Source organism: Pholcus phalangioides, unplaced genomic scaffold (genome assembly GCF_987345545.1).
Source record: "Pholcus phalangioides strain wild (caught in Gottingen) unplaced genomic scaffold, Ppha-v1.0 ptg000039l_1, whole genome shotgun sequence".
Classification (NCBI taxonomy): Eukaryota; Metazoa; Arthropoda; class Arachnida; order Araneae; family Pholcidae; genus Pholcus; species Pholcus phalangioides.
The window spans coordinates 27,012,388-27,038,836 of NW_028301625.1; the positions used below are offsets into that span (position 1 = coordinate 27,012,388).

The 26,449-nt window shown below is 35.1% G+C and overlaps 1 protein-coding gene across 2 annotated transcripts; it reads left to right on the top strand.

The window, feature by feature from the left end:
• Nucleotides 1-20,536: 20,536 nt before the first annotated feature.
• On the top strand, nucleotides 20,537-26,023 carry LOC149065782 (uncharacterized). Of its 2 annotated transcripts, none has more exons than XM_089253929.1 (2): nucleotides 20,537-20,891; nucleotides 24,950-26,023. In XM_089253929.1, the coding sequence occupies exons 1-2, from the start codon at nucleotides 20,872-20,874 to the stop codon at nucleotides 25,656-25,658; spliced, it is 729 nt and encodes a 242-aa protein (XP_089110055.1). In that variant the 5' UTR covers nucleotides 20,537-20,871; the 3' UTR covers nucleotides 25,659-26,023. The 2 variants fall into 2 exon arrangements, with proteins under 2 accessions (XP_089110055.1, XP_089110056.1); XM_089253930.1 differs by having other exon boundaries at nucleotides 20,614-20,738.
• Nucleotides 26,024-26,449: the final 426 nt, after the last annotated feature.

Genomic DNA, 26,449 nt, shown 5'->3' on the forward strand with positions numbered 1-26,449 from the left:
GCAATTCTCTCAATTTTATACTGTATTTGCAATTCTCTTAATTTGGTGTGATTTTATTAATCTCTGAATGCGTAAAATTTCAGCAGCTCTCAAAAAATGGCATCGACAAGAAATCAACTTTTACATGATAAAAAGTATTCTTCTTAGGGCGGTATTCACCGACATGGTTTAAGCTATAGTCACAATTTTTTGATAAGAGATCGACACGGATTGGTTAAATTCAAGGTTTTAACCAATCTATGTTGATCTCTTATCCAAAAATTGTAACTACAGGTTTAAACCATGTCGGTGAATACGGCCCTTATACAGTCACATTTTGTACCGAAATTGCACGAACGAATGTTCTCTCGTCTAAAGAAAAACTGAGAAAAGAAATTGACACAAAATGGTTTTTTTTTTTTATTATGTATATTCAAATACACCAGAACTAGAAGTTTAAAATGAGCCAAGAAAGATGAAATGACCATGATTTTATTTTAGGACACGGGAACTTGGCAGGTAAAGCCGAAATTCTCGAATCATATACTTTTTTTTAATTTCAAATACATACACACACAATCAGACAAAAGTACAAAAAACACAGTGAACGTCAAATCTTTGTGAACCTGTAGGGATGACCTGTAGGGACTTTGCAATCCTTCCATCAGGTATAAATGAGATACATAATATTTGTGACTCTCTCTTTTCTCTCTTATTTCATTTTTTTTTTTTTTTACTTTCCTGACCATTTCCTGATTTTCTGATTTCTTTGGGACTTTAATGGACACCCTGAAGATTCTCTCAGACTACGGTGGCATCTTGAGTCTGAGTATCCACTCAAGAATGTTTCTCCAACACCAAGAATCTGTTCTGAAATCAATTAATCTGTACACACAATTTAATTAATTAGAGTGGATTTTTTTAATTATTTTAAATGATTAATTGAAGGTGCAATATGTAATTTGCCTCCATTTTACTGTTGTCTATAAACAGAAAAAACTTGCTAAGTAAAGTTTAATAAAATTGTTTCCTTGAGAATTTTATTTCCGAGATTCGCTCGATTTGCTAAGTTTTTATAAATCTCTCTGAACATGTAAAGTTTCAGCAGCTCTCAAAAAACGACACCGACAAGAAGTGAACTCTTTCTAGATAAAAAAGCTTATATAGCTGTATTTTGTACCGAAATGACACTAAAAGATGTACTTTCTAAAATACCAAAAAAATGAAGAAAAGAAATTGGTATTGGCCATGTATTTATCATGTATATTAAAATATACACTAGAGCATAGGAAGATACATGAGAGGGGCGGGTCGTCCACATCGCCCCCCCCCATTCAGTGAAAAATTGTATTATTGGCTTATGCGAGAGGGCAGAGATGGACATTCCCATGGCCCCCACATCCTGTAGCAGGGCCCCTAGGCTGGGATCTTTTACGGGGCCCCCCCGACCAGACTTTTTCGGGGGCCCCTTTATGATGAATTTATAGTGTGAAAAAACAAAAAAATGATTAAAATCCTCCCGGGCCCCAGGGCTGGAGCCTTGTCAGCCCACCCCTTGTGGGGGCCATGGACATTCCCCCACCCTCACTGTGTTCGAGGATCCTGTATCCGCTATGTACTGGACCATAGAGGGTTAACATTCCATCACAATCTTGTCGAATAGTGATCGTAAAACTTACACTGTAATTTACTCTTCTTTTTTTTGATAACGCTGCTCAACACTGATTTTGTTCTCAAAGATATTTCAGTGATTTTTGTATAATTCTGGGGAGCTGATTGCGAATCTGACATTGATTTTGTCAGATTGGCTCTAGTTTTTGCGATAATGTGATTTGTACGCTGCTCATGTATTATCATTCAAATTTTATATTCACTTTATCTCAAAAACTAGAGCCAATCTGACAAAACCAATGCCAGATTCGGAATCAGCAGCCCCCAGTATACCGTAAAACAGCTGTTCTAAACCTTTTTGACTCGCGGAGCCCTATCTGGTATATAATTTCTATGGCGGAGCCCCCGTAGGCTTATTTTTATTTATTCATCAAAGTTACTGATTTAACGTGATCATCACGTATTCCCAAGAGATCTTTACGATCTGTCCAGGGAATTTGTTAGTGTGTTAGTAGACATCCATGCCCGAACCGGGATTCGAACCCAGACCTGCACAGTCAGAAGCTGTGGACCACTGCGTCAGTCCAGTGGTTGGGGAAATGGTGGCAGTGCAGTGGTTAATGGTAAATAAATCCTTCAAAAATATTTATAATTCTTTTCTTTTTTTTGAAATTCACTTTTTTTCCCCTTGCGCGACCCTTGAGCCCCCGAGAAATGCGCATGGAGCCCCCGGTTGAGAACCGCTGCTCTAAAACCATTAAAATTTCCTTAAGAACATGGAAATCTTTTTTTGTTGAGCAGTGTAATTATTCATTTTGTTATTATTACTTATATTTTTTTTTTTTTTTTGCTTTCACCTTCCAGGTTATGAATGGCCATTTGTTTCATGTGATAACTTGTTTCCTTGTGAGTGATAGATTCATAGTCACAGCATCGAGTGATAGAAGCATGAGAGTGTGGTCAGCAGTTACTGGAAAGGTGAGTTTTAGTGTTCACAATGTAGTACATTGCGAGGGCGTACGCAAGGAGAGGTACGTAAGTACACTCCTTCCAAGCTAAAAATATATAGGCTATACAGTATTTGAAATAAAATTTATTGAAATTCTCTCTCTCTGTCCTGTTGATGAAAACTCTCTCTGTCCTGTTGATTCCAACTGGAATTACTTGGCTGTCACAGCCCATTTTTTGTGAGGAACAATACTAATTAGAATTGTATATTGCAGTTCCATTCTTACCAATAGGTTGCAATGGTTTACTTTGTGATTTTAAGGGGGTTTCCTACCTTTCCTTTTTTTGCATGGTGAAAAGTCTATTCTCTTGTAGAAATATCATTAAAAATATTATTCAACCATTGATTTATTTCGAATTTTTTATAGGCCTACATATTCTTAATTGTATATACTATCCTATGTCACAATAGAATGTGCTTTTCAGATCTTCAATACTTATTTTTTCGAAAATTTTTAAAAGACAAACTCATTATTAACACCTTACGCTCATGGTAAAATAGTATGACATCAATGTAATACATAAATAAATAAATAATTTTAATGATATTTCTACTACAACATAGTTTTAACCATGTTCAAAGGTAGGAAACCCCTTCAAGATTCATATTTTTTGTTGATATGCACGTGTGATTCTGTTTCTCATATGATCGGAGAATATAAATCGTATTCTTTAATTTAAAATTATATTTATTGAATACAGGGTGATTATAATTAAAGTTCCCGTACTCTGAGTGTCCGTATGACACCATGGGAAGAGAGATTTATGCAATACAAAAAAATTGTTGAATTTTTGACCACCAGGTAAATAAATGGTACTTTTTTATTGAATTTTCCTTTTTTGCATGGTCCATATAGCGAATATGCCAAGTTTCGATGGAATACCTCCATCAGAACGGGCTCTTGCAGTGTCAGTACACTGAAACTACTCAGACGTATATAGCGCCCGTTCTGGTGGACTCATAAGATATCCTGAAAATTTGGTTGTATTCGGATGAGTATTTTTTTGAGAAAACCACACACACACACACAGCACAGAGTACACGGGAACTTCAATTATAATCGCCCTACATTTGCCTCCGAAATATCCAATGATGCCAAATGGAATTGTTTCAGAATTTCACAACTGAAGTGTATTTTTCGAAAAAAATGTTTGATGTTCTCATGTTTTATTGCACCTAAGTATGAAATAAATTGATAGAAATTTTTTTTAGATTGTCCAAAAAAATCAGGTTACTAACAGTTAAAAAAAGAAAAATTTATATGTGCTATCAAATCAATTTTCTTCAATTTTAAGATGTAAATTTTTAAATTTTATAAGAGCTTGGAAATTCTCTAGAAGAGATTTCCTGAAAATCCTTCCGTGGTCCCTCACAAGGCCAGGGCTGGCAGGGCTCCAGCCCGGGGGCCAGGAGAATTTTTATTATATTTTGGCTTACCATACTATAGAAAAGCCAGTGAAAAATAGGGCCTTCAGTCTAGTCAAAAATCTCAGCCTAGGGGCCCTACCAGCAGGATCTGAGGGTCGTGAGCCCTCTTACTCCTCAGTATGCCCCTAACTTATGCATACGCCCTTTATAAATTGCTTTACTCTTGGTTCATGAAGCGTCACACTATGTTTAAGATTTACATCCATTGTTCGACTGCTACATAGAAAATATAATGTTTTTCAGGACAGAGGTTTACGCGGGGAGGAGGAAGACATAGAAGGTTCGTGCCTCCCTCCCAAGCTAACCAAAAATTTAATTTTTTTTATATTTTCCTAAAAAAATTTGAATATCGAAAGAAAATACTTTTTATATGCTATTTTCACCAAAATTTCTGTTAATTTGAATGCTTTTTGGAGATAGTTAATTTAAAATTCCCCTGCGGAAGAAATTCCTTATCAGTCCCTCCTACCCAAACGCCAATCCTACGTAAGCCCCTGATACACCCTTTAAAATTTCATAAAAATCGAACAAATTGTCGTACGAGTATGTGTTTTTGACCCAAAATTCATGTTGCTATTATAAGACTGACAAAAACCCTGGCTAATCAGGTCATAAGACAATTTACTGGTGGTTTCCAGAGAGGGGGAATGAATTCATGATTCATGCCATATGAATTGAGGTTTTATTTAGCAACAGAAAAATATTTCAAAATTTGGTGGATAGGGTGTGCTTTTCTAAGAGAAATATAGATATGCTGATGAAATTTTAACTTTTAAATATTATTTTTAAAAGCTATTAATCCTTTATTAATACTAAAAATGCTTAAAATAGGCACTAAAAAAGACATTTATAAATTAATAGAAGAAATAAAAAATAACTAAAAGCCTAGATATATTAAGTGTCCAGAAATTAGCAAAAAATTGGTTGCGCTTTCCTTCGTTTACTGTTTCAATTATAGCAATAATAAATTTCTTTATTTTCATAATTAAATTGATTTCAAGGCAAAAATAAAGTGTTTGTGGTCTCTTAGTATTCAGTCGATTCCAGGGCCAGCATTAGGCTTACTTGACGCGAAGTCCGTGGAGAAAATGATTGTACGGCTCCTTCTCGAATTACGAATGATTCTCATTTAACTGTTGCATTATTTGAAAAATTAATTTTATTTTTATAATGGAAACACAGCTGCCATGTTTTGTTGTTAACATAAAAATAAAAATTAACTTTTTCTTCATTGATATTACCTCATATTTGGACTCGGATATATACTTCAAGGGCAGGATCCGGTGTCACACACCCCTGAGGGCGTCTCCAGTCAATCGAATACTAAATACATGTGCCTAAAATAACTTGCCATGGTTTTTTGCAGTGCATTTGTCGTGCAAAAAAAAATAAAATGATTCCCCCCGGGTGACACGGCCTGGGTGAATCAAGACGTCAATTGATGACCTCTTGGGACAGTGATCGGTCATTTATACTTATATGCATTGTCGTAAAAGTCATAAATAATATCTGAAAAATTAATTTTTACCTCTAATTATTATCTGTTATTATCTTCCTTAATTGTTTATCTATTTAAAAGCTATTCATCCACAAAATTTCAATGCAGTGCAATGAATGAGCAAGATTATGTTATATAAGGAGAAACACAAACTTCATATTTTTCAATTTCTCGAATACATAGAAATTCGTCTAAACTCTAAACAAAAACGTTCATGTCTAACACCATTCGGCGAAAGCAAAGTTAATACAAGCCAACACCAAGTTTTCGAACTCTCAGTCACTTGCACCTGTTTAAATTGGGGGTGGAAGGATGGGGGCGCCTTTCTGATAATAACTAATACTAAGAGTTAAATATTTTAAGAAGATTTGCAGTTTTCCATGCTTATAAAATATCCAAGTTCTACATTAAATACTGTAAATTCACGAATAAACTTGAAACTATGCTGAAATAGGCATTTATGGCAGGAAAAATTCAAAAAAGGCATTTTCACAAAAAAGTTTGAAAATAGACAAAAATAGGCATTTATGGCATTTTGCCTGAACTTCTGGGCTCTAATTATTATCTATTATTATCTTCCTTAATTATTTATCTATTTAAAAGCTATTCATCCACAAAATTTCAATTTTTTGTTCCAGTTTATGTTCGGAAAAACTTTCATGAGTTATTGTAAGTTGTGTTTGATGATAAGACACATTGCTAATTGAATTAGCAGTTAAATTATTCAAACCTTAACGGGAGAAGCAGCTGTTTCAGTTTTACGACAATTTCGTACAGAGTTTTGGATCAAAATTACATAGGAAAAACAGATGACAAGGCCAGCCCCACCTAACGGCAAAATTTTAAGCATCCAAAGTTTGAAAATTTAATGACTTTTTTTCATACTGTATACATAAAACGAAGAAAACCGTGGTTGTATTGACATTAGTAACTGTTTTAACACAGTGTCTGAAGAGATTGTTTGGTCACAATTGTGGAATCACTTCACTGCAATTGCACAATAACACTATCGTTAGTGCATCTGCTGATGCTACCGTCAGAGTATGGGATGCTGAGACTGGGATATGCAAGCACAAACTGTTTGGCCATTCATCTGGTGTAACCTGCTTGAGCTTATACCAAAACAAGTGAGTTTTATTTTAATTATTATTATTATTAGTTATCAAATTAATTTATGCATATAGGCTTACTATAGGCTATACAGCAAGGGTCTTCAACCAGCACCTCCTAGAGATAGAAGGCCTCTGCACTGTTAGCCGTAAACGTCGTTCAGACTACCTAGCAAGTTTGCCACATTTTGAAACACATCATCCTATTTCGTTTCTTCTTATTTTGGCGTAGAATCTTCCTGATTGGCTCACAAATACCGCATAGTGATTGGATGTGGGGCATAGAAATCGCCAATTCTGAGCCCGATCATTTCTTTTCCTCACAACGATGATACTACTATTTCACCAACTCTGGCCATATCGCTATATTGCAATTTACTGCCGTTAGTGAAATGGGTTGGAAGTGAAGGGGCTGTCTATCGGTGGTCGCCTCGAGCTCGTTAGAGAAAATATCTTATCTGTATCCTTCCTTGGGTTCGAGCCCGAGACCTTGACAACAACCTTCACGATGGTAGACGAGCATCTTACCACCATGCCACTCGGGCACACAACGATGATACTGGCACGAGCAGGGAATTCCCCCCCCCCTGAATATTCTGAGGGAAAATGGACTACTTACTGACGTCACAAGCAGAGTGCGGAGGCCTTCTATTTCTAGGAGGTACTGCTTCAACCCATGGTCCGTGGGCCAAATTTAGCCCTCGAAACTTTTTGCCGTGGTCTACCGACTATTTTGAGAAAATAGCTGTTTCACATAGAAAATGATTAAATTGCCAAAAAAAAAAAAATCGTAAAGAACGCTGGCCACTACTGCTACTAAACCATACATGTACCTCATCCATATTCCTCTGCGGAACCTCTAACGAATTGGTACATGTTGAAATGTGCGTGTACCTGATGTGAAGTTTGTTTCTGTGCTTGTTATGTGTAGTGCTGCCATCTGCCATCAGTTTTTTCTAACTATGAGTGAAATGTAATGGTTGAATAATTGTATCGTTGTGTAGGCCTGTTGCTCTCTGCGGCGAGACTTTTCAATGGGAAGATCGGCAGCTCTCTCTCTCTCTCTGGCCTGAGATATTATTGCAGAATTATCTCTCTCTCTCTCTCTCTCTCTCTCTGGCCACTGAAAAATCTGCAGTGCTGTATTTAGAACTGAGAGATATTTTCTGGATTCGATTGTAATATAATGCTGTGTTCATTTGATGCATTAAAAGATCCATCGTAACGAATTCGGAAGACCCGGGCCCAAAACATATTTAAGACATATGATTCCATATGTTTTGAAAAGTAAAATTCGAAATAATTAAAGAATTTACAGAAATGCAGAAAAACACCTTAAGAAAGAAATACAGTAATTTTAGAATTATTGAAAAAGTAATTTCGTAATTATTGGAAAAGTAATTTCGTAATTATTGGAAAAGTAATTTCGTAATTATTGGAAAAGTAATTTCGTAATTATTGGAAAAGTAATTTCATAATTATTGGAAAAGTAATTTCATAAGAAATCATTGCAGAATTACTGAAAGATATTATTGCAGAATTACTGAAAGATATTATTGCAGAATTACAGAAAGATATTATTGCAGAATTACTGAAAGATATTATTGCAGAATTACTGAAAGATATTATTGCAGAATTACTAAAAGTACAAATTTAATGAAAATGTTTGAGAATTATGGGAACTCCAATTTAATGAAAGAAATAATTTCAAAGTAAATACAAATGCAAGGGCCACAACAGACAAATTGCTCAACGAGGTGGCTAAAGAAGTGTTCAATAATTTTGGGAACCCTGTTTAGTAACGGGAAATTCTATGGTATGACTTGGTGGCCCGCGTGCTTAAGTTTTAATTTAAGTTTTAATTTAGCCCGCAATGTGTGTGTGTGTGTGTGTGTGTGTCTGAAAGGTTGAAGACCCCTTGCTGTACAGAGTGTTCATTCTTATCAATGCCCAATAACTAATTTTTCTACCGTTAGTCTTAAAGGATTTTTTTTTAATATAAAAAAAATCACAAAACACACAGACATGTATTAATAAAAGTAGACACAAACATGCGAACACTTTGTGGCCCCCCAAGCAGGGCCGTCTTAAGAGTATCGTGGGCTCCCGGGCCAAGTGATGTTTTTGATACCCTATTTGGAAAATTCTCGAAAATTTCAACCACTTCTCATTTTTTGTGAGGCCCCTCTCCTCTTGGGGCCCCAGGGCCGTGCCCGGGTGTGCCCATGCGTTAAGACGGGACTGCCCCCAAGGAACTTCAGTAAGTCCTTTCAGCAGGTCTATGGGGGTTATATTGCATATGTTTCCGAGAGAGACAACAGCTTTTATAAAGATTAGAAAAGTTATTTAAATTATTCATCTCACGAGCACCCTAAACCCAAAACCCAATCTTATGCCACTAAAAAGAATCTAAAAATTTCTAATCAAAATCTAAATCTTCCCTCACGTGAAGAAAATGACTGTGGTGTGACAAAAATGATCAAAATGATAAAATTTAAATTTCGTACTTTTTTTTTACTTGAATAGCTTTTGGGATGATTTTCGACAACATTTGAAACATTTTTTGTATATACATACCGTATCCCCCCCCCCCCCCATTAGCCGGAATGCCAGGAAACATAGAGGGCGACCAGTTTGCTAGGAAATTCGAATCACAGGAAATTCAAAAATACCTTTATTATAAAATTCTATTGAATTGGCTGAATGTATATTGTGATCCTTATTAAACTCGCTTTACCCGGCTTGTCGGGAAGGGACCAGACTCCCCAACATTCAAAAATCTGGTATGTCTCGAGTTTTGTGGCATGCCGGCTAATGCGGGGGAATACGATAATTGTAAGTTTCCCCAAAGACCATAACGTCTAAAGCAAGGGTGCTCAACCTTCGGCTGAGTGCGGGTTACTTCATTGATTCGGAAACGTGTCACGGGCCACTTGAGTGGTCTGGAACAGCGCCGCAGATCATTTAAGTGATCCGTAAATGTGTAGTGGATCACTTATGTGACCTGAAAATGTGCGTCGGACCACTTGCGTGCTCTTTAACTGTGCCACGGGTCACTTAAAAGGCCTGTAAATGTGCCGCGGGATACTCACATGATCTGGAAATGTATCATGGGTCACTTAAATGATCTGGAACTGTATCGTGGGTTACTGAAATAATCTTGAACTGTGTCGCGGTTTATTCAAGTGACATGTAAAAATGTGCCGCGGATCACTCAAGGGATTCGTAAATCTATAGCGAGCTACTTAAGTGATCTCAGACTGTACCAGAGGTCACTTATAATTTGTACGTAGAGGTCACGCTATTTGTAAATATGCCACTTAAGTGATCTATAAATGTGTCACTTGGTTCAGTTTTATAAAATCAGGTTTGAGGTCCCGGGCTACATCAGATGACTCCGAGGGCTTCATTTGGTCCGCGGGCTATAGGTTGAGCATGAGCATGTATGGTTTAAGGAATTAGCTATTGGACAATGATTAGAGTGGACACCCTTTAAATGTACTGCAGGCCTACTAATACTGTATGTAAGAAAATTTTATTGTAGTTTGCTTGATTCAAAACATAACTAAATGTTGCGTTCAGTTTATCTTTTAATATTCTAATCATGGCAACTAAATGCAAAGCTTTCTTCATTGCAAAAAGATGTGCTGTGTCTTTTACAGAAGATAAAAATATTTTACATTGTCGTCTTGGCCTACATTAGATTCACACTCACCATTGGGAGTTGATGCAAAACTGAAGTCTGATAGCTGTTTATGATGTAACTAAGAATGACGCATCATTAACTCCCCTCACCTTCATTGACGAGATATCTCGCTTTCTTAAATCCTTTTATTTTAGCCCAGAAAATTTTGTAGAGCTTATTTTTCAATGGAACACGTGTATTTTCCAGTTCCCCCCCCCCCCCACTTTTCAAGTAGCCTACTAGTAATCGGAACAAAACCTACGTCGTAAAATAAGTAGATATGACATTTTACAAAAAATTTATTGACTTCTGCTATGCAGGTTAAAGGATTAAACTGAACATTGTTGTTAAAAGTGTTGTTCTGCTATTCACAGGTGTGCAAGCGGCTCAACAGATTTCATAGTTCGCTTGTGGGATGTAAAGAATGGTAAATGTCTGAATGTACTGAAAGGCCACCGTGGCCTCGTATCATGTGTTCAATACAATGGCTCGTATGTTATCAGTGGTTCTTATGATAAATCACTGAAAATATGGAACACAGATACGGGAGAATGCATCCATACACTTCTTGGACATGCAGGTGAAGTGGCTGTATTGAAGGTAAGTACTTGGATATAATTTAAATACAGTGAAACCCTGCTACAATGATATTCAATGGTGATAAATTCCTCTACAACGATATTTTTCAAATCTTGTTTAGAATTGCCTTTAATGTTAAACTCCTCTTGATACAACGATATCAAGAGGAGATTTTGTTACTATACGATAAATCCCTCTATATCTATATTTGAGGATATTTCGAAACCGCTGTACCACGATATTCTTTATATTTCAGTCGAAATCATCTTCAATATATTTTTGAATTCCTCACCAGTTTTTGTTCTTTCAAAGGTGTTTTATAACAAGGATATTTTGCACCATCTACCCTCCGGATGTGTTAATGAAGTTGCGGTGAAAGTACTTTTTATGCAGCATATGCAAGTGTAATGCGGTAAACTATTTTACAGGGTGAAACAACTATATATAATTGAATTTTTTTACCAACTAAATGATCCGAACTTTTTGCTGCGAATAAATACGAAAATCCATTTGATGATGATACTAACAACGCTATTTCAGGAAGAGATGCAAAAAACAGTATAAATTATATTATTATATATTAAATATATAAATATAAATTAGGTGGAGCCTGATGATAGTGCTACCTCTCGATGTAACGATAACCCCTCTACAACGATATTTTTTCTTGGTCCGCAGGGTATCGTTATATTGAGGTTTCACTAAATACAATTCACCAGTCTATTCCCGTATCAAACATTCTACTGTACAAGTCTGTAATTTAAAACAGTAGTAAAAATATGTTGCTCTTTTATAAAATTAAATTTTCTCTAGACGGTTCGTAAAGTTAATTCCTTTATGTGTTTAGATTGATGGCGATCGTTTAGTCAGTGGTGCTCACGATATAACTGTCAGGATTTGGAGCTTGGAATCAGGAAAATGCATGCACATTTTATCAGGTCATACATCTAAAATCACTGGTATGACTCTAGATGGAAACATATTGGTTACTTCAAGTGCTGATTGCTCAGTGAAAGTGTGGAACATAGCTAACGGAACATGCGTTAGGACCATATCAGGCAAGTTACTAAACCTATCTGAAATAACTACCAATTACAGTAGAACTTGGTTAATTCGAATTTTGGATAATTTGAACTTTTACGAACACCCCTTGAGTTTTTTTTATCTAATTTAATGTTAAAATTTCTTGTTTAATTCGAACTTTTTCGAATTTTTTGGATAATTTGAAGTTGGAGGGAAAAAATTATTGATTTTTGTATGAGCAAATTCAGTTCGGTAGAATTCTACAAGAAGCCAGACTTATCTCGATAAAATTGTTGAACAACAAATTTTTGAAGATAAATTAAATTTTGAAAATTCTATTTTTTTCTACTTTTTTTTTTCTACAATTTAATTCCCATTTTAATATTGTTCAGCTGGAGTGCATCGAAACATTTTACTACTAATACCGATTATGCTTTGCAACCTATGAATCAAGGAGTAACATTCAAAATCTAAATTTTTTTATTGTCACTAAGAGTAGGTGAAAAGTATAAGAATGTTCAGATTGTAATATGTTGGAGTGAAATCATATTTCTCCTTGATAGCATAAGAATGATAAGCAAAACTGGAAACGGTTTCATAAAGGATGATCATCAGCTGTTTCTGTAAACCAGGCTTTTAACATTGTCAAGAAATTCTGCAGCGATGCTGATTCCAGAACAGAGGAATAATGTAGCAGCTAAGATCAATTGCATATTCAGTAGGCCTATATTATAATTATAAATTATTGTAATTTGAAAAGCAATTTCGTAACCGATGATAAAGTTTTAATAATTGATAACCATTATCCTATGTGAATGTTGATGATTAAGTTACAATTTATCGTAATTTTACAGATCCAGGATAGATTAATTGGATAGTTCGAACTTTTTTTCCAATGGCTTAGACTTCGAATTAACCAAGTTCTACTGTATATTTTCGAACAATATCAGCATTAAAAACAATAAACTATGATCTTTGCTATCTTTCCTTAGGCCCTGACATGCACAAAGAAATAATAACTTCTGTCCAGTTTAATGAGAAATTCATAATTACATCATCACGTGATGGCAAAGTCAAACTGTGGGACTTCGAGACTGGATTATTCGTCAGGGATCTAGTTATTTCGGAGGGAAAGCGTATCATATGGAGTATGAAATCAACTCGAAGGAAAGTTATTTATTCTGTGGGAAGCGTTGATTGCTCAGAACAATCAAAGCTGGTGCTTCTGAATTTTGATGTAGTTCCAAGGTGAGTGAGTTTATATTGTCAATGTACATATATTATATTCAGAGCCACCCTTGGGGGGGGGGGCCGACAGGCGCGGTCGCACTGGGCTCCGCGTTTTGGGGGCCCGCACTTACATTAATAATTTCTTTCATAAATTCTAAATTTTCATCAAAATTTTGGAATTATTTCTGTCATAAATTCTGAATATTTATCCATTCTGAAATTCTGAATATCCATCAATTCTGGAAATTTGCATTTTCATCAACTCTTGAAATTTGTATTTTCATCAACTCTTGAAATTTGCATTTTCATCAACTCTTGAAATTTGTATTTTCATCAACTCTTGAAATTTGCATTTTCATCAACTCTTGAAATTTGTATTTTCATCTAGAGTTCTGGAATTTTCTGCATTTCATCTAGAAAGAAATAATTCTGGAATTTTATGCATTTTCAGCTAGAAAGAAATAATTCTGGAAATATTTACTTCTCAAACAATTTCTTTCATAAAGTTCTAACTTTAATTGGTTTTTCAAGTATTTCTTTCATAAAAAATTCTATAAATTTTCATTATTTTTTATTTATTTATTTTTTAATTTGCACTTAAATGTGTCTATATTTTTTGTACGGATATTTTTCAGCATCCCTGTATATTTTGTTTGATAATGTATTAATTTTTAATGGTGATTTCCCTTTCCCACAGAATATATAAAATCGAAGCTAAGGGGGGGGGGGGTCCCCGAAATTATTAAGACTAGTTTAATTAATCATTAAGACTTGAGTTTTCTAAAAGAAAGAACCAATAGCCTACTGTGTACATGTTTTTTATTAGCAGACGTATAACTTCCCAAATGCTTTCAATGCACTTTTTTATCCTTCAGAAATACCGCTGTTGATCATTAGAATTTTTTTTTACAAAAAATACGTGTGAGATTGCATTTCAAACGATTGAAATCTGTTGTGATTTTTTTTTTTTTTTTGGCTCGCCGCGTCTGCTAAACTCTCAGAGTAAAGACATTGTGACTTAGGTATCCATTCTGACATAGACATAACCGACTCAATTCTTACCCTATCTTGCAACTATCACCCTTACGTTAATGGCATTTGCGATGATAATATGAGTGACAATTTCATCCACGCGTTTTTAAAATCTTCAAAAGTTGCCGAATTCGATCGATAGAAATGATACCGTTTTAAAATATTTTTGATTCGAGTCAAAGTTACAACGTCAAATAATTGAGGAGCTTATTTTCAAAAGAGAACATTTCCACTTTTTCCCGAAATGCACTTCTTAGCTATTTATGATTCCTTGGGATTCATAATAATTTCCCGCCAAATTTTACGAGTTACGTAAATTCAGAGACAGCTTCTCGAGCTAAAGAATTCATTCTCAACAAAAAAAAAATTCTACCAGGGTGGGGCAAACAATTTATATACGCTGCAATCGCAGAACACTTCCGACCTGCAAACATCTTGTGATGATACTGAGAAATTGAATTTTCTGGATGTTATGCCGAAACTGATATTTGGAAAGAAAAGTGATTTGTCTCCTCCGGGAACTTCCTTTTCGGGGAAATCACTTTTCTTTCCAAATATCAGTTTCGGCATAACATCCAGAAAATTCAATTTCTCCGTATATTTCAGGCCGAAAAAATACCATCTCTTGTGATGATGCCAACTAAACCAGCGTCGGGGAAACGTTGAGAATGAACAAGTCTATTACGAATGAACGAGTATATTATCTCGAGAAAATCTTTCTACACAATAGGCTTATACTTCAATTAAATTTGACAAAACTCAACAAATTTTATAAGTAAATAATAATTTAATAGGTTCAGAAGCATATTTCAAGATATTTTTCACCAAAAAAAAAACTATAAAAAATTATTATTTCTTTTTATTCCAAAAATTTTGTTTTCTAATTTTTATATAATGTATATCTTCCAGTAATTATCATCAACGAGGACTGGGAATCGATTAAAATTTTTAACCGGTTAACCAAAAGTTTTTTGTCGATTAATCGAATTTTAATCGAATATTTTTTGTGACCATATAATATTAATAAATGCTATAAAAATATATTTTATTCATTTCACTCACCTATTCGATAGATGTAAACAAATATAGAAATCAGGGTTGGGGTTTTGGACGTCCGAAACTGGTTTTGGACAGGACACGTGGGATAAACTGTCCAAAACTGTCTGAAACTGTCCAAAACTGCCTGAAACTGTCCAAAACTGTCTGAAACTCTCCAAAACATCCAAGTTTCAAAATGTTATATGGGATCCTTTTGGATTTTTTTTTTCATGATACTAACATATTAAAAAAAAAATACTAGCAGAAAATAAAATAAAATCAAAAATATTTCAAAAAGGTGTCATTCTTTTCCCCCTAAGTAAATTGTTTAACCAAATTTATGGTTTTTGGCTGGAAATCTGATAGTAAATTAATATCACTCATATACATGTTTAAATAAACACTGTTTTAAATTTTTTAGTGTGTTATGTTATTTCTACTTCACATTTAATTTTTCATGTATGATAATGAAGCAGGCACTGTATTTAGGACAGTGCTTGTCCAAAACCCTGCCGAATCTGTCCAAACATTTATCTTTAAAAAATACATTATATTGAAGGTACCAAATACGCATAGTCACAGTTATAATTATTGCATTATTATGAAACTAAACTTAAATATTATTTTTTATTTTTATTAGATGACAATATAATAATGTGAATATATATCAATGGTGTAGTGTTTATTTGAGATGCAAATTGTTCTATTTTGACGTTTCAAACTTTTTATATTGATCTTTCTATTTTACATTCTCAATTTTTAATAACCAATTACAAATAAAGGAAAATATATAAAGAAAATGAGGCCACTATGTAGCACCTACTCCTGACTAACAGAACACAATTTCACAAACACTGATTACACCCATATGATAAAAGACTTCAAGACCTAAAATTTTTGTTAAATTTAAATTGCTGCTGTTATGAGGCTAGGAGCTAATATTTCACCGAATAAATTCAAGCTATATTTATAATTCTATCATATGGGAGACAGCAATACAAAAAACACTGGAAGAAGGCTTATCAAAAGACTGTCTTTAACACATTGTTTTTTTATTTTCGTGTCACCCAAGTTATGCATCAATTGAAAGAGTATTTTCAAATTTTGTTATCTTAGAAATCATCTTGGCACAGATAGGGCAGCTAGATTAGTTATGTGTTATCGAATGTTAAAAGGCGCAGCTGCGCTTGATTATTCGTGCTCGATTATTACATAAGTTTAATTTCATTCTGTAGTCATATCTATTGCTTTTTTCTAATTTTCATGCGACAAATTTTTATCCCATTCTTGTATCTTTCATGTTTTCATAAATCTAATATCTAACCTCAAGGCAGTTCAGTTTCAATTCTTTGATAACCTGATATCAGTCATGCAACCCTTTACATGTACCGTTTTGAATTTCAACATTTTATTATATTTAAAATGTAATTAATAATATAATTTATATAATATGAAGTTTAATATTTGATTATAGAAGTTACCTCTTTATCAAATTGCAAAGTTTTTCACTTATAGTTATAAATAGGAGGTTTTGGACAGTTTTGGACAGTACGGTAAAAACCACGGTATTTACCGTACTGTCCAAAACCTTGCCAACCCTGATAGGAATAGGTTCAGGAAATTGAGGCTTCCTGCTTCAAGCAATTTAATATGCTGAACATAATGGCCAAAACCTTTAATTTCTTCACTTGGATCTTGTTTGTATTTTTTTTTAAATCGGTTATTTTTGGTTATTATTGACTGATTTAGAAACTACTTTCGATTATACCGCGCGCGAGCGCGTTGCTTGTTTTCCTAGAAACTTCTCTCGAATGGTACTAGTGAGATGATGTTCCAAGAATACAAAAAACTCATAGTGAAGACAATAAGTTTTGGTCGTCTTCTAAAACTCCCATCAAACTCAATTTGAAACTAAAATCATCAGTTTCCGTTGAATCTAATTTGATCAAAATATTGATTCAAATGGTTACCTATCCAAAATGCTCCTATAGAACATGATTTATAAGACATATCTAATCGGTTTTTAAAAAAAAAATTTTGTTAATTCACAAACTTTTAATAAAAATTTTAATCGAATTGATCGAGAGTGTCGATTAACTCAACTAAAATTTTTAACTGTGATTAACAATTGATCGATTAATCAGGCCAGCCCTATTATCAACATATAGTATATTCCGATATAACAAGTACGATTTATAATGAGAATCCTGTTATCACGAGTGATTTTGCGTCAAACAGCTAATGTTGAAGATACAAAAATATTCGGTTATAGCGAGTTGAAAATTATGAAGCTTTCGTTATAACACCAACAAAATTCTCTCTCTATATATATACGTATATAAGGTCAGCTTTTCTTTCTTTCCCTTGAAGAATTGAAAGAAAAGGATGGTTTCCATGACATAATCGCACATACTCCTCGTAAACATTAGTCTGAGGTAGGCCTACATATATTTCCATTGGCGTACGCAAAGGGTGGTTTTGGGATTCTAACCCCCCCCCCCCCGAGCCAAGATTAGTGTTTATTTTGCAGGAAAAGGGTAACCCCCACCCCCCAGGAAGAAAAAAAATCTGAACCCCCTCGAGAAAATTCTGCGTACGCCTATGTATATAAGTCGTACAAAAAATTTACTTAAAAAAGACACATTTTTATCCCCTCCTCCCCTAGGCTTTCCCACGCGGGATTATTCGACTTTCGTCTCTCCCAGTGATTGCCAAGGCGTGTTTTATTGGAACTTGCCGTCTAAAATCGTTCGTTTGGATAAATCATGCTGAAAAAACTTTCTGATTAGCAAATAAGTGTTAACGAGTCTATAAAGCCATTGGAGTGAGCAGTGACATAATAGATGAGAATTTTAATTTCTCGGTTGTTCTGTTAAATCGCTTTGTAATCGACTATTGTATCCAAAAACCTTTTAGAGAATCCATTGCTGTGAGACCAAAAATCAATTTCACGACTGGAGTTCTATTCATTCGCTAATATTGGATCGAAATAATCTGAAAGCCCTTTTAATGCAGCTAAAGCAAAAAATTTCTACAATTTACAAACCTGACAGCAAAAAAAATTCGTTTGTAACGAGAAGTTCATTATAACGACAATTTTCCTGTGATTGTGAGCTATCGTTATAACGGACTTCTACTGCATTTTTCATTTCAAGTAGCGTACTTTTTTTAAAGACATTTATATTTTTTCACATTCTATTTCTCGGGGAAGATAACTTCAATTTCTTACTAGCCTATTTTAAAATAAATTGTTTAGTTTTATGTATTTTATCAATGCCATCCAGTCCAAATATCCATATTTTTTTCCTACAGAAAGGATTAAAATACAGTAACTTTTCCATCGAGCTCAATATTTTCCGGCTTTGAGATAAAGAATTTTATTTAAGATTAAATACAGTAGAATTTGGCTAATTCGAATTTTGGATAATTCAAACTTTTACGGACTCCCCCTTGAATTTTCTATCTAATTTAATGTTAAAATTCCTTGTTTAATTCGAACTTTTTTAGAATTTTTTGGATAATTCGAAGTTGGAGGGAAAAAAATCATGATTTTTGTATGTACCTACCTACAGGGTGATCAGTGAATAAGCCCTTATTTCAAAATTAAATATCTCTACAACAAAGATCAATAGAATTATGCGGTAAACGGTACGTTTATTAGCAAAACTGTAAGAATGTTGTACAGAAATTTCGAAAATTTAGTTTTTTTTTAATTTTTTAAAATTAAAAAAAAAAAAACCCGGAGATTTTGGGGTTCCGAAAATCCTCATTTGTGTGAAGAGAAACCACTGCATTCGCCTAAAGTTACTGCATGGGCTGCGGTATGCGCCAGAGGCAATATCGGCTCCTTCTTCGTGCAAGAAACGATTACTACTGAACGTTACGTTACAATTTTGGAACAATTTGTCAGCACACATGGTGGATACCGCAGCCCATGCAGTAACTTTAGGTGAATGCTTTTTTTTTTTTTAATTTTAATAAATTATAAAAAAAACTAAATTTTCGAAATTTCCGTAAGTCGTTCTTACAGTTTTGCTAATAAACGTACCGTTTACCGCATAATTCCTAGTGATCTTTGTTGTAGAGATATTTAAGTTTAAAATAAGAGCTTATTCGCTGATCACCCTGTATATAGTATGTACCTTTGTATATAGGAAAATTCTACAAGAAGCCAGGCTGCTTTTTTTCTCGATCAAATTGTTAAACAACAAAATTTTTAAAGACCAATAAAAGTTCGCAACACTTCGGTTTTGCTCTCTCTCTAATCTTTTTTATTTTTTAATAATTTAATGCCCATTTTAATATAGTTCCGCTGGAGCAACCTATAGATCAAGGAGTAATATTCAAAATCTGAATCTTTTCGTCGTCACTAAGAGTATGGAAATTATCGGAAAGTTCAGATTGTAATACGTTAATGAAAAAATATTTCCTTGATAGCATAAGAGTGATCAGCAAAATTAGGGAAACAGTTTCGTAACGGATGATCATGAACTGTTTCCGTAAATCAGGCTTTGAACATTGTCAAGAAATTCTGCAGTGATGCTGATTCCAGAACAGCGAAATAATGTGGCAGCTACGATCAATTATATACATTATAATTTAAATTATTAAAATTTGGGAAGCGGTTCTGTAATTTATGACAAAATTTTAACAATTGATAATTATCCTCTGTGAATGTTGATGATTAAGTTGCAATATGTAGTCATTTTACAGATCCAGGATAGATTAAGTTGGATAACTCGAATTGTAGATAATTCGAACTTTTTTCCAGTGACTTCGAACTTCGAATTAACCAAGTTCGATTGCATTTAATTTAGTAAATTGTGATTAAAAACTATTCTTTTTGAGTATTTTATTCATGTACTTTTATCAATTTCAGATGTTCTATCACAGGTATTTCTGACATGGATTTTTTAATGGATTTATTTCTTCTATTTTAGATCTTTCGTAAAACTCACTGAATGTGACGAGAAGCTGGGAATTGAATCCCGGCTTGGGAAAGAAAAAAGCATATAAGCGATTTTTTTATGCTCGGCCTAAAACTATACCTCCTAGTCTCATCTGCTCACAACTGACCGTGACCAATTGCTCAATGATTCCCTAAGGCCGATGTAAATAGAAAAAACCCAAAAAAATCCATTTCAAAACGTACATGTTAAGCAAACAAACCGAACGCACTTTTTCCGAATCTTTTTAGGCGCAATGAAATTTTTGGGCGTGATCACATGTCCAAGTGTGCTTCTATGTGTGATGTAATGCAGAGGAGAAAAAAAAACTCAGACATTATATATATATATATATAACAATGTTTTGGCGCAACTTTTTTTTTCATTTGTATAATTCCTTTTTGGCGCCTTTTTTCTTTCGTATCCGAATTTACTCGGATTTGTGTGATCATTATTTCATTTCCTTCGGCGAGGAAGAGTGAAATGAGCAGCATGTGTTAAATGTGAAGAAAGTTCTGTCGGGATTGAGTGATTTTAAATATATTCATGAGGCATGGAAACATTGTTCAAAGTGAATATTAAATTTTAATTTTATATTTATACAATATATACATTTTTTAAAAATTTTTATTTGGATATTTTAACCCAAAATAAGAACTTGTGAAAGAAAATCCTGATTTATATTTGATAATTGAACTTCAGACATGGGCCAAATGATCGGAAGGTGAGAATTATTTTTTCTTTGTCAATTCCTATTTCAAAAGAAAATTTTATTAAGAATTTGATGTATAAATTTCATTATATGGATCTAATTTGTGAATTTTTTTTTTTTCATAATGTACCATTCGTATAGCGTAATATACGAACCACGATTTGTCGTATGTCGGAATTTTTAACTTTTCATAGTGTTATAACTCATTTCAAAATTAAAGCATTTTTAATGTGATAATAATTAATCGTGAAAATTTAATAATCGATAAAGCATTGTGATCAATCATCGGGATTTTCATAATGGCCGGAGCAGGGACTTGCGCAGGATCGACCTTGGGGGTAGAGGAGGAGGAGGGGGGTGCAAAAGGAATTTTTTTCAGAGAAATTTTGGATTACCAGCTTTTTCAAAAATTCATAAAAATGGCATGTAAAAGTTTTTCTCGATATTTTTATAAAAATATTTAAAAAATAAGTTTTCGGTTGACTAGGGGAGCATAAGGAGCTCGTGCCCCCCCCCCCCCCGCTACATATGTCTCTGGGCCGGGGAGTTAATGGTTTCTAGTTATTTTTATAAATTTTTGAAGTTTAATTCCCATGCAAGTTAGCGATCGTTTTCGCACCACCGATCGGTTGAATTTCAGAAAACCAGTAGCAAAGTCCATAATTTGTAACATTCAAATTTATTTTGAAAATTTTTACTCAAATTTCTAATATTTCACTATTTTTAGTAAATTACTAAAATTTCACCAAACTCAACGGATCACATTACTTGTCTCGCCAAATTTATGATATTCGCATTACATCTAGACATGGTCTGCTTACCAGTTGTTGCGACTGGATGTGGCGCCAGGAAGTCTAGCTTTATAGCTAGTCCTTATCTTTAGGGATATACGAAAAGTCTGGAATTTCTGAACGAAATTTAGGTGATTATCCCTTAAGTTATTGATCCTTGGCAAATAACTAGCTGCAATTACAGTATGGCCTACTATCCAAAAATGAAAGATAAAATAAGAGATGTACACAGAGACGCACCGACCGAAAATTTTAAAAAATGCATTTTAGCGAGAAAAATTAAAATTTCGAAAGAAAATACCATTTTTGCTATTTTAATCAATTTGTTGTTTTTAAATGATTTTTGAAGGTTGGTAAATCAATTTCTCCGGAAAAAATATCTTTTATCGCCAAACCTTACGCTGGATCGACTTTTGGAAGGGGCACATACGTCCCTGGATGTACGTACAGTCAGGGCCGCAACTAGATGCTCGGTCAGCTTGGGCAAGCATAGCCACCCCACATCCTGGAGCACGGCCCCTAGGCTGGGATCTTTTGCAGGCCCCCGGTCAGACTTTTCACGGGCCCTTCTATAGTTGATTTTTAGCGTGGAAAAACAAAGAGAATTGACCTGGGCTAGAGCCCTGCCCTTGAGGGGGCCATGGGAAGGCATGCATTTTGACGCCCCCTGTAACGTAAAGAGAAATTTGCGCCCTCTCTAATCCTGAGTCTGGGGCTCCAGACCAACTTGATTCCCCCCCCCCCCCCCTAGTTTCGGCCCTGCTAATAGTCGTCTCGAAAGTTCGAGGTTAGGGATAATCCAAGATACTAGAATTTTTCAAAATCCCTTCACGTTTTTTTTTTTCCCGACGAATAAGAGGAATTTCAGTTTCAAGGGGTATTGATCCCTAGACTGTCTTCGGTGGACCCTCCATGCCAAAAATTTCCCCACAAGTATAGTTCTATAGTAAATTTATAGCGTAAAAAAATGGCATATGGGGCCTCAGGGGTACGAGAGCCCTCTTATCCTCCCTTATGAAGAGGCCATCGGTGTTGGCAGATCTTAAGGAACTAAGCCAGTGGTTCTCAAAGTGTGTGCCGCAGCTAATTTGGGCGTCGCGAAGAGTTTATGTGCAGCGGTCTTTAACTGCTGATACCACGAGCCATATTTGACACTTTAGCCAGGCTGCCAGTCGCTGAGCTATACTATACACGTTATCAAAGAGCTCGGCAGGCTACAATTATCCCACGAGCCGTTCGTCGAAGACCCTTAGTGTAGTATTTTGTGTCTGTTCAGTGCTTTGAAGTAATTCTTTTCTAAACTATCCTGGGGAGCCGCGGATAAATGATAGTAAGGCCAAGGGAGTCGCAGGTGAAAAAAGTTTGATATTCACGGAATTAAGCCATTAAATTAAAAACAAAAGAGGTGAGAGTAAAGGGTGAAACAAAAACGTAAGTCTATGCCCACTCCTCACAAAAAGCCGATTTCTATCGTGGTTTTTTATTATCCAAGTTTTCAATAATCCGAGGTATCCTCTGGCCCATTCACCTCGGATTATCGAGACTTTCATTTACTCTAATTCATTTTCATTTTCAGTGTTCCGTGATTACTCATATGCAGCCATAAGACTATTAAAAGGAATTATACGCATACTAGAAAAGTGTCCTTATGGGGCCTTTCGTAGAATAACGTCATTTTTGTATAATGTACAAATAGAAGAGTTGATCCACTTTGCCCAAGAATATTTAGAAGACACCAACGAATAAGGCAAATACACAAAAAATAATAAAAGTCCTAATGCATTTCAACACCAATGGGTGCCGTCTTCAGAGGAAAAATTTAAATTTTTCCTCTGAAGACGGCACCCATTGGTGTTGAAATGCATTAGGACTTTTATTATTTTTTGTGTATTTGCCTTATTCGTTGGTGTCTTCTAAATGTACAAATAGTCCTCTTAAAATTTACTGCCACCCCCCAGTTCACCGAAAGGAAAATTCATTGCAGGGAAAACAAACAGACAGCAGTTCGTCACCACGTGTATTCTTAAGCTTATGACCGAGAAATCGAGTGAATAAATGAGTGCATGAATAGAGTGCGGGACCTAGTGAATGTGAATAAATGAGTGAGCGAGCGAATCTGAGTGAGCAACGGAGTGAGCAATGACGTTCACTCATTAATTCATGCACACCCTCGGTTGGCTCGAGACGAAATTCTAACCGAAACAAGAGATGCTTTCTGGTGTATAAGTCGCACCAGTAAAATGATTCGAAATTCACAATTGTGTTCCCAGCTAAATGAAATGCGTTAGCCCTTTAAGCGGTTTTTAAATTTTCCTGATCCGCATTATAACTGCTACATTTGAAATTGCGAAACCTTCGCTAATTCTTACATATTTTTTTCTCAAGAATTATTTTTTCCGATTGCGAGCTGACGTATCATGGAGGATCGCAGATTGAAATCACTTGAGGTAGCTGATATTGCAGGCATCTCAATAGAACTTCACAATATTCTATACGAGAAATTAAAAATGAAAAAGCTTTGTCCAAGATGGGTGCAGGGATTTATCACGATTGACCAAAAGTAAAAGAAGGAAAGCAAAAGGAAATCTGTCAAGTTTGCCTCGTAAGCCTTGACTTTCGGCGTCGATTTTTGCCTATGGGTGAAACATGGATTCACCACTATACGCCAGAGTCAAAACAACAATCAAAGCAATAGAGGGCGAGTGGTGGAACGGCACCCGGGTTCGAATCCAAGGGAGGATATAGATAAGATATTTTCCCTGACGAACTCGAGGCGACCACCGATAGGCAGCGCCTTCACTTCCAACCCATCTCACTAATGGCAGTAAATTGCAATATAGCGATATGGCCAGAGTTGGTGTTTGGTGAAGTGGTGGAATGGCACCGCAAAGGCAGTTTTGTCTACTGACACAGATATGGCCACATTTATTGGGATTCTCAAGGCATTGTCTATATAGACTATTTCCAGAAGGACATCAAATTTGTCCAAGGGAATTGGAGAACATTGTGATATTTCTGGGAAATTTGAAAGAACAGCTGCAGATGAAACAGCGAAGATTGATGCAATTTTTCGAATTAATAATTGAAAGTGTGTAGAGCTTGAAGGATACTGTTGAAAAATAAATTTTTCCAAAAAAAATGTGAACATTTTACCTTACTTATCTAGACGACTCTTGTATACTGAAAAAGGGCTCCGCGAGTCAAAAAAGGTTGTGAACCGCTGATCTATTCATGTTTCTAGTCAACTAATCCTATGTTTTGGCGTTTTTCTTCCGATAGGAAATCGAAAAAGAATGAAGATGAATACTTCAATCGCTTTGGGTATACTCTTTCCAATATGGTGCTAATAACAGAGGTAGACGCAACGGTAAATATCTCAGAAATCTGGAATGCTTTAGATTTGCACGACGATGACCCGGTTGTTGTGGAGAAGTTTTTTGCTCGTGATCGTTACCGACGAAACAGGCGTAAGGCTGTTGTGGTGTTCGTTGATAGCTGTGTTGCTCGCAGGTTCGTGAATGATTACCATAATCTTTACCTTTACAACAAACTCCTCCGAGTATATCACTTGGAAGATCATGTCAAAGAAATCCTCAAGTTGCAGCTTACGCTCATGAACCCAGAATTCCAAAGGATGAGTTCGCAGAGTCAGAATACATCCGAGAACACTTCATTATCCGTGACTTTTTCAGGCCCTCCAGAAAACTATGAAGAACTCGCTTTGAAGCTTTTCGGTGATTTCGGCAATCTACTATCTATCAAGAAATACCGTCGCATCAACGCCCCAGATGTTATCGTCCAACTGAAGTTTTCATTATTTGCCGAAGCATTCGCAGCTTACGCTGCATACGATGGTCGTATCGTTGATAATACCAAGATCACTATTTCGATGGACAAAAATCCATATTATTACATCATGTATCTGGAAGGGAAACACGTAAATCACAGCTTCACGGCTTCCTCGGCATCCATTGGCAAATGCAAATAATCATATCAATGCGTTATGTTGAATCTTGAATTCCATATATATATGTTATATGTATACATTTTTACAAGTGCTGTATTTTTAATGGCATGCAAATCCAGGGGCAATATTTGTTTTTCGCTTTTATACATATATACACGTTTTAAGTATTGTATCACTTGGGTACATCTAAAAATACGATTTCAAACTGTTGAACGAAGGTGGTTAAGACTGATACACGGTGATGAAGGCACGACATTTTTACTGTTGCGCTGTTTTCGATTTTCTGAAATTTTTATACATTTCACTTAGGGTTACAGAATTTTTCACATGTTCTTAAGGTATACACTATTTTTAATTTGTTTTTAATAAATTCGATTCTTTGTATCGCTTTTGTTTCTCAAAAATCTTTAGTCATGATTTTGAATTTGCTGTTTTTCCCTTAAGGAAATTCCCAGTAGAAGAGGCAAACAGGGTTATAAGTCGAGGAATCAACCTATGTATTTTTAGTTTTTACACAACAATAGGCCTACTTCAGAAGAAAAAGGGACTTAACGCACGATTGGTTTTAAAAGCAAATTTTTAGCTTTGCCGAGCTCTGGACTAAGTCCTTGTCGCGCATGGATCAAAATGTATGAAATTCAATTTTATGTCTATGGATGAGCATAGATAATGGACGTTAGATATGATGAAATGAATATGGGTAACGTGAATATGGGCTGTCAAGTGTCTCAACTGCGAACGCAGCAGAGCCACAAAAATACATTAAACACACTATGCTGCAAATGTAGAAAAGAGGTGGCCGAACTTGGGGG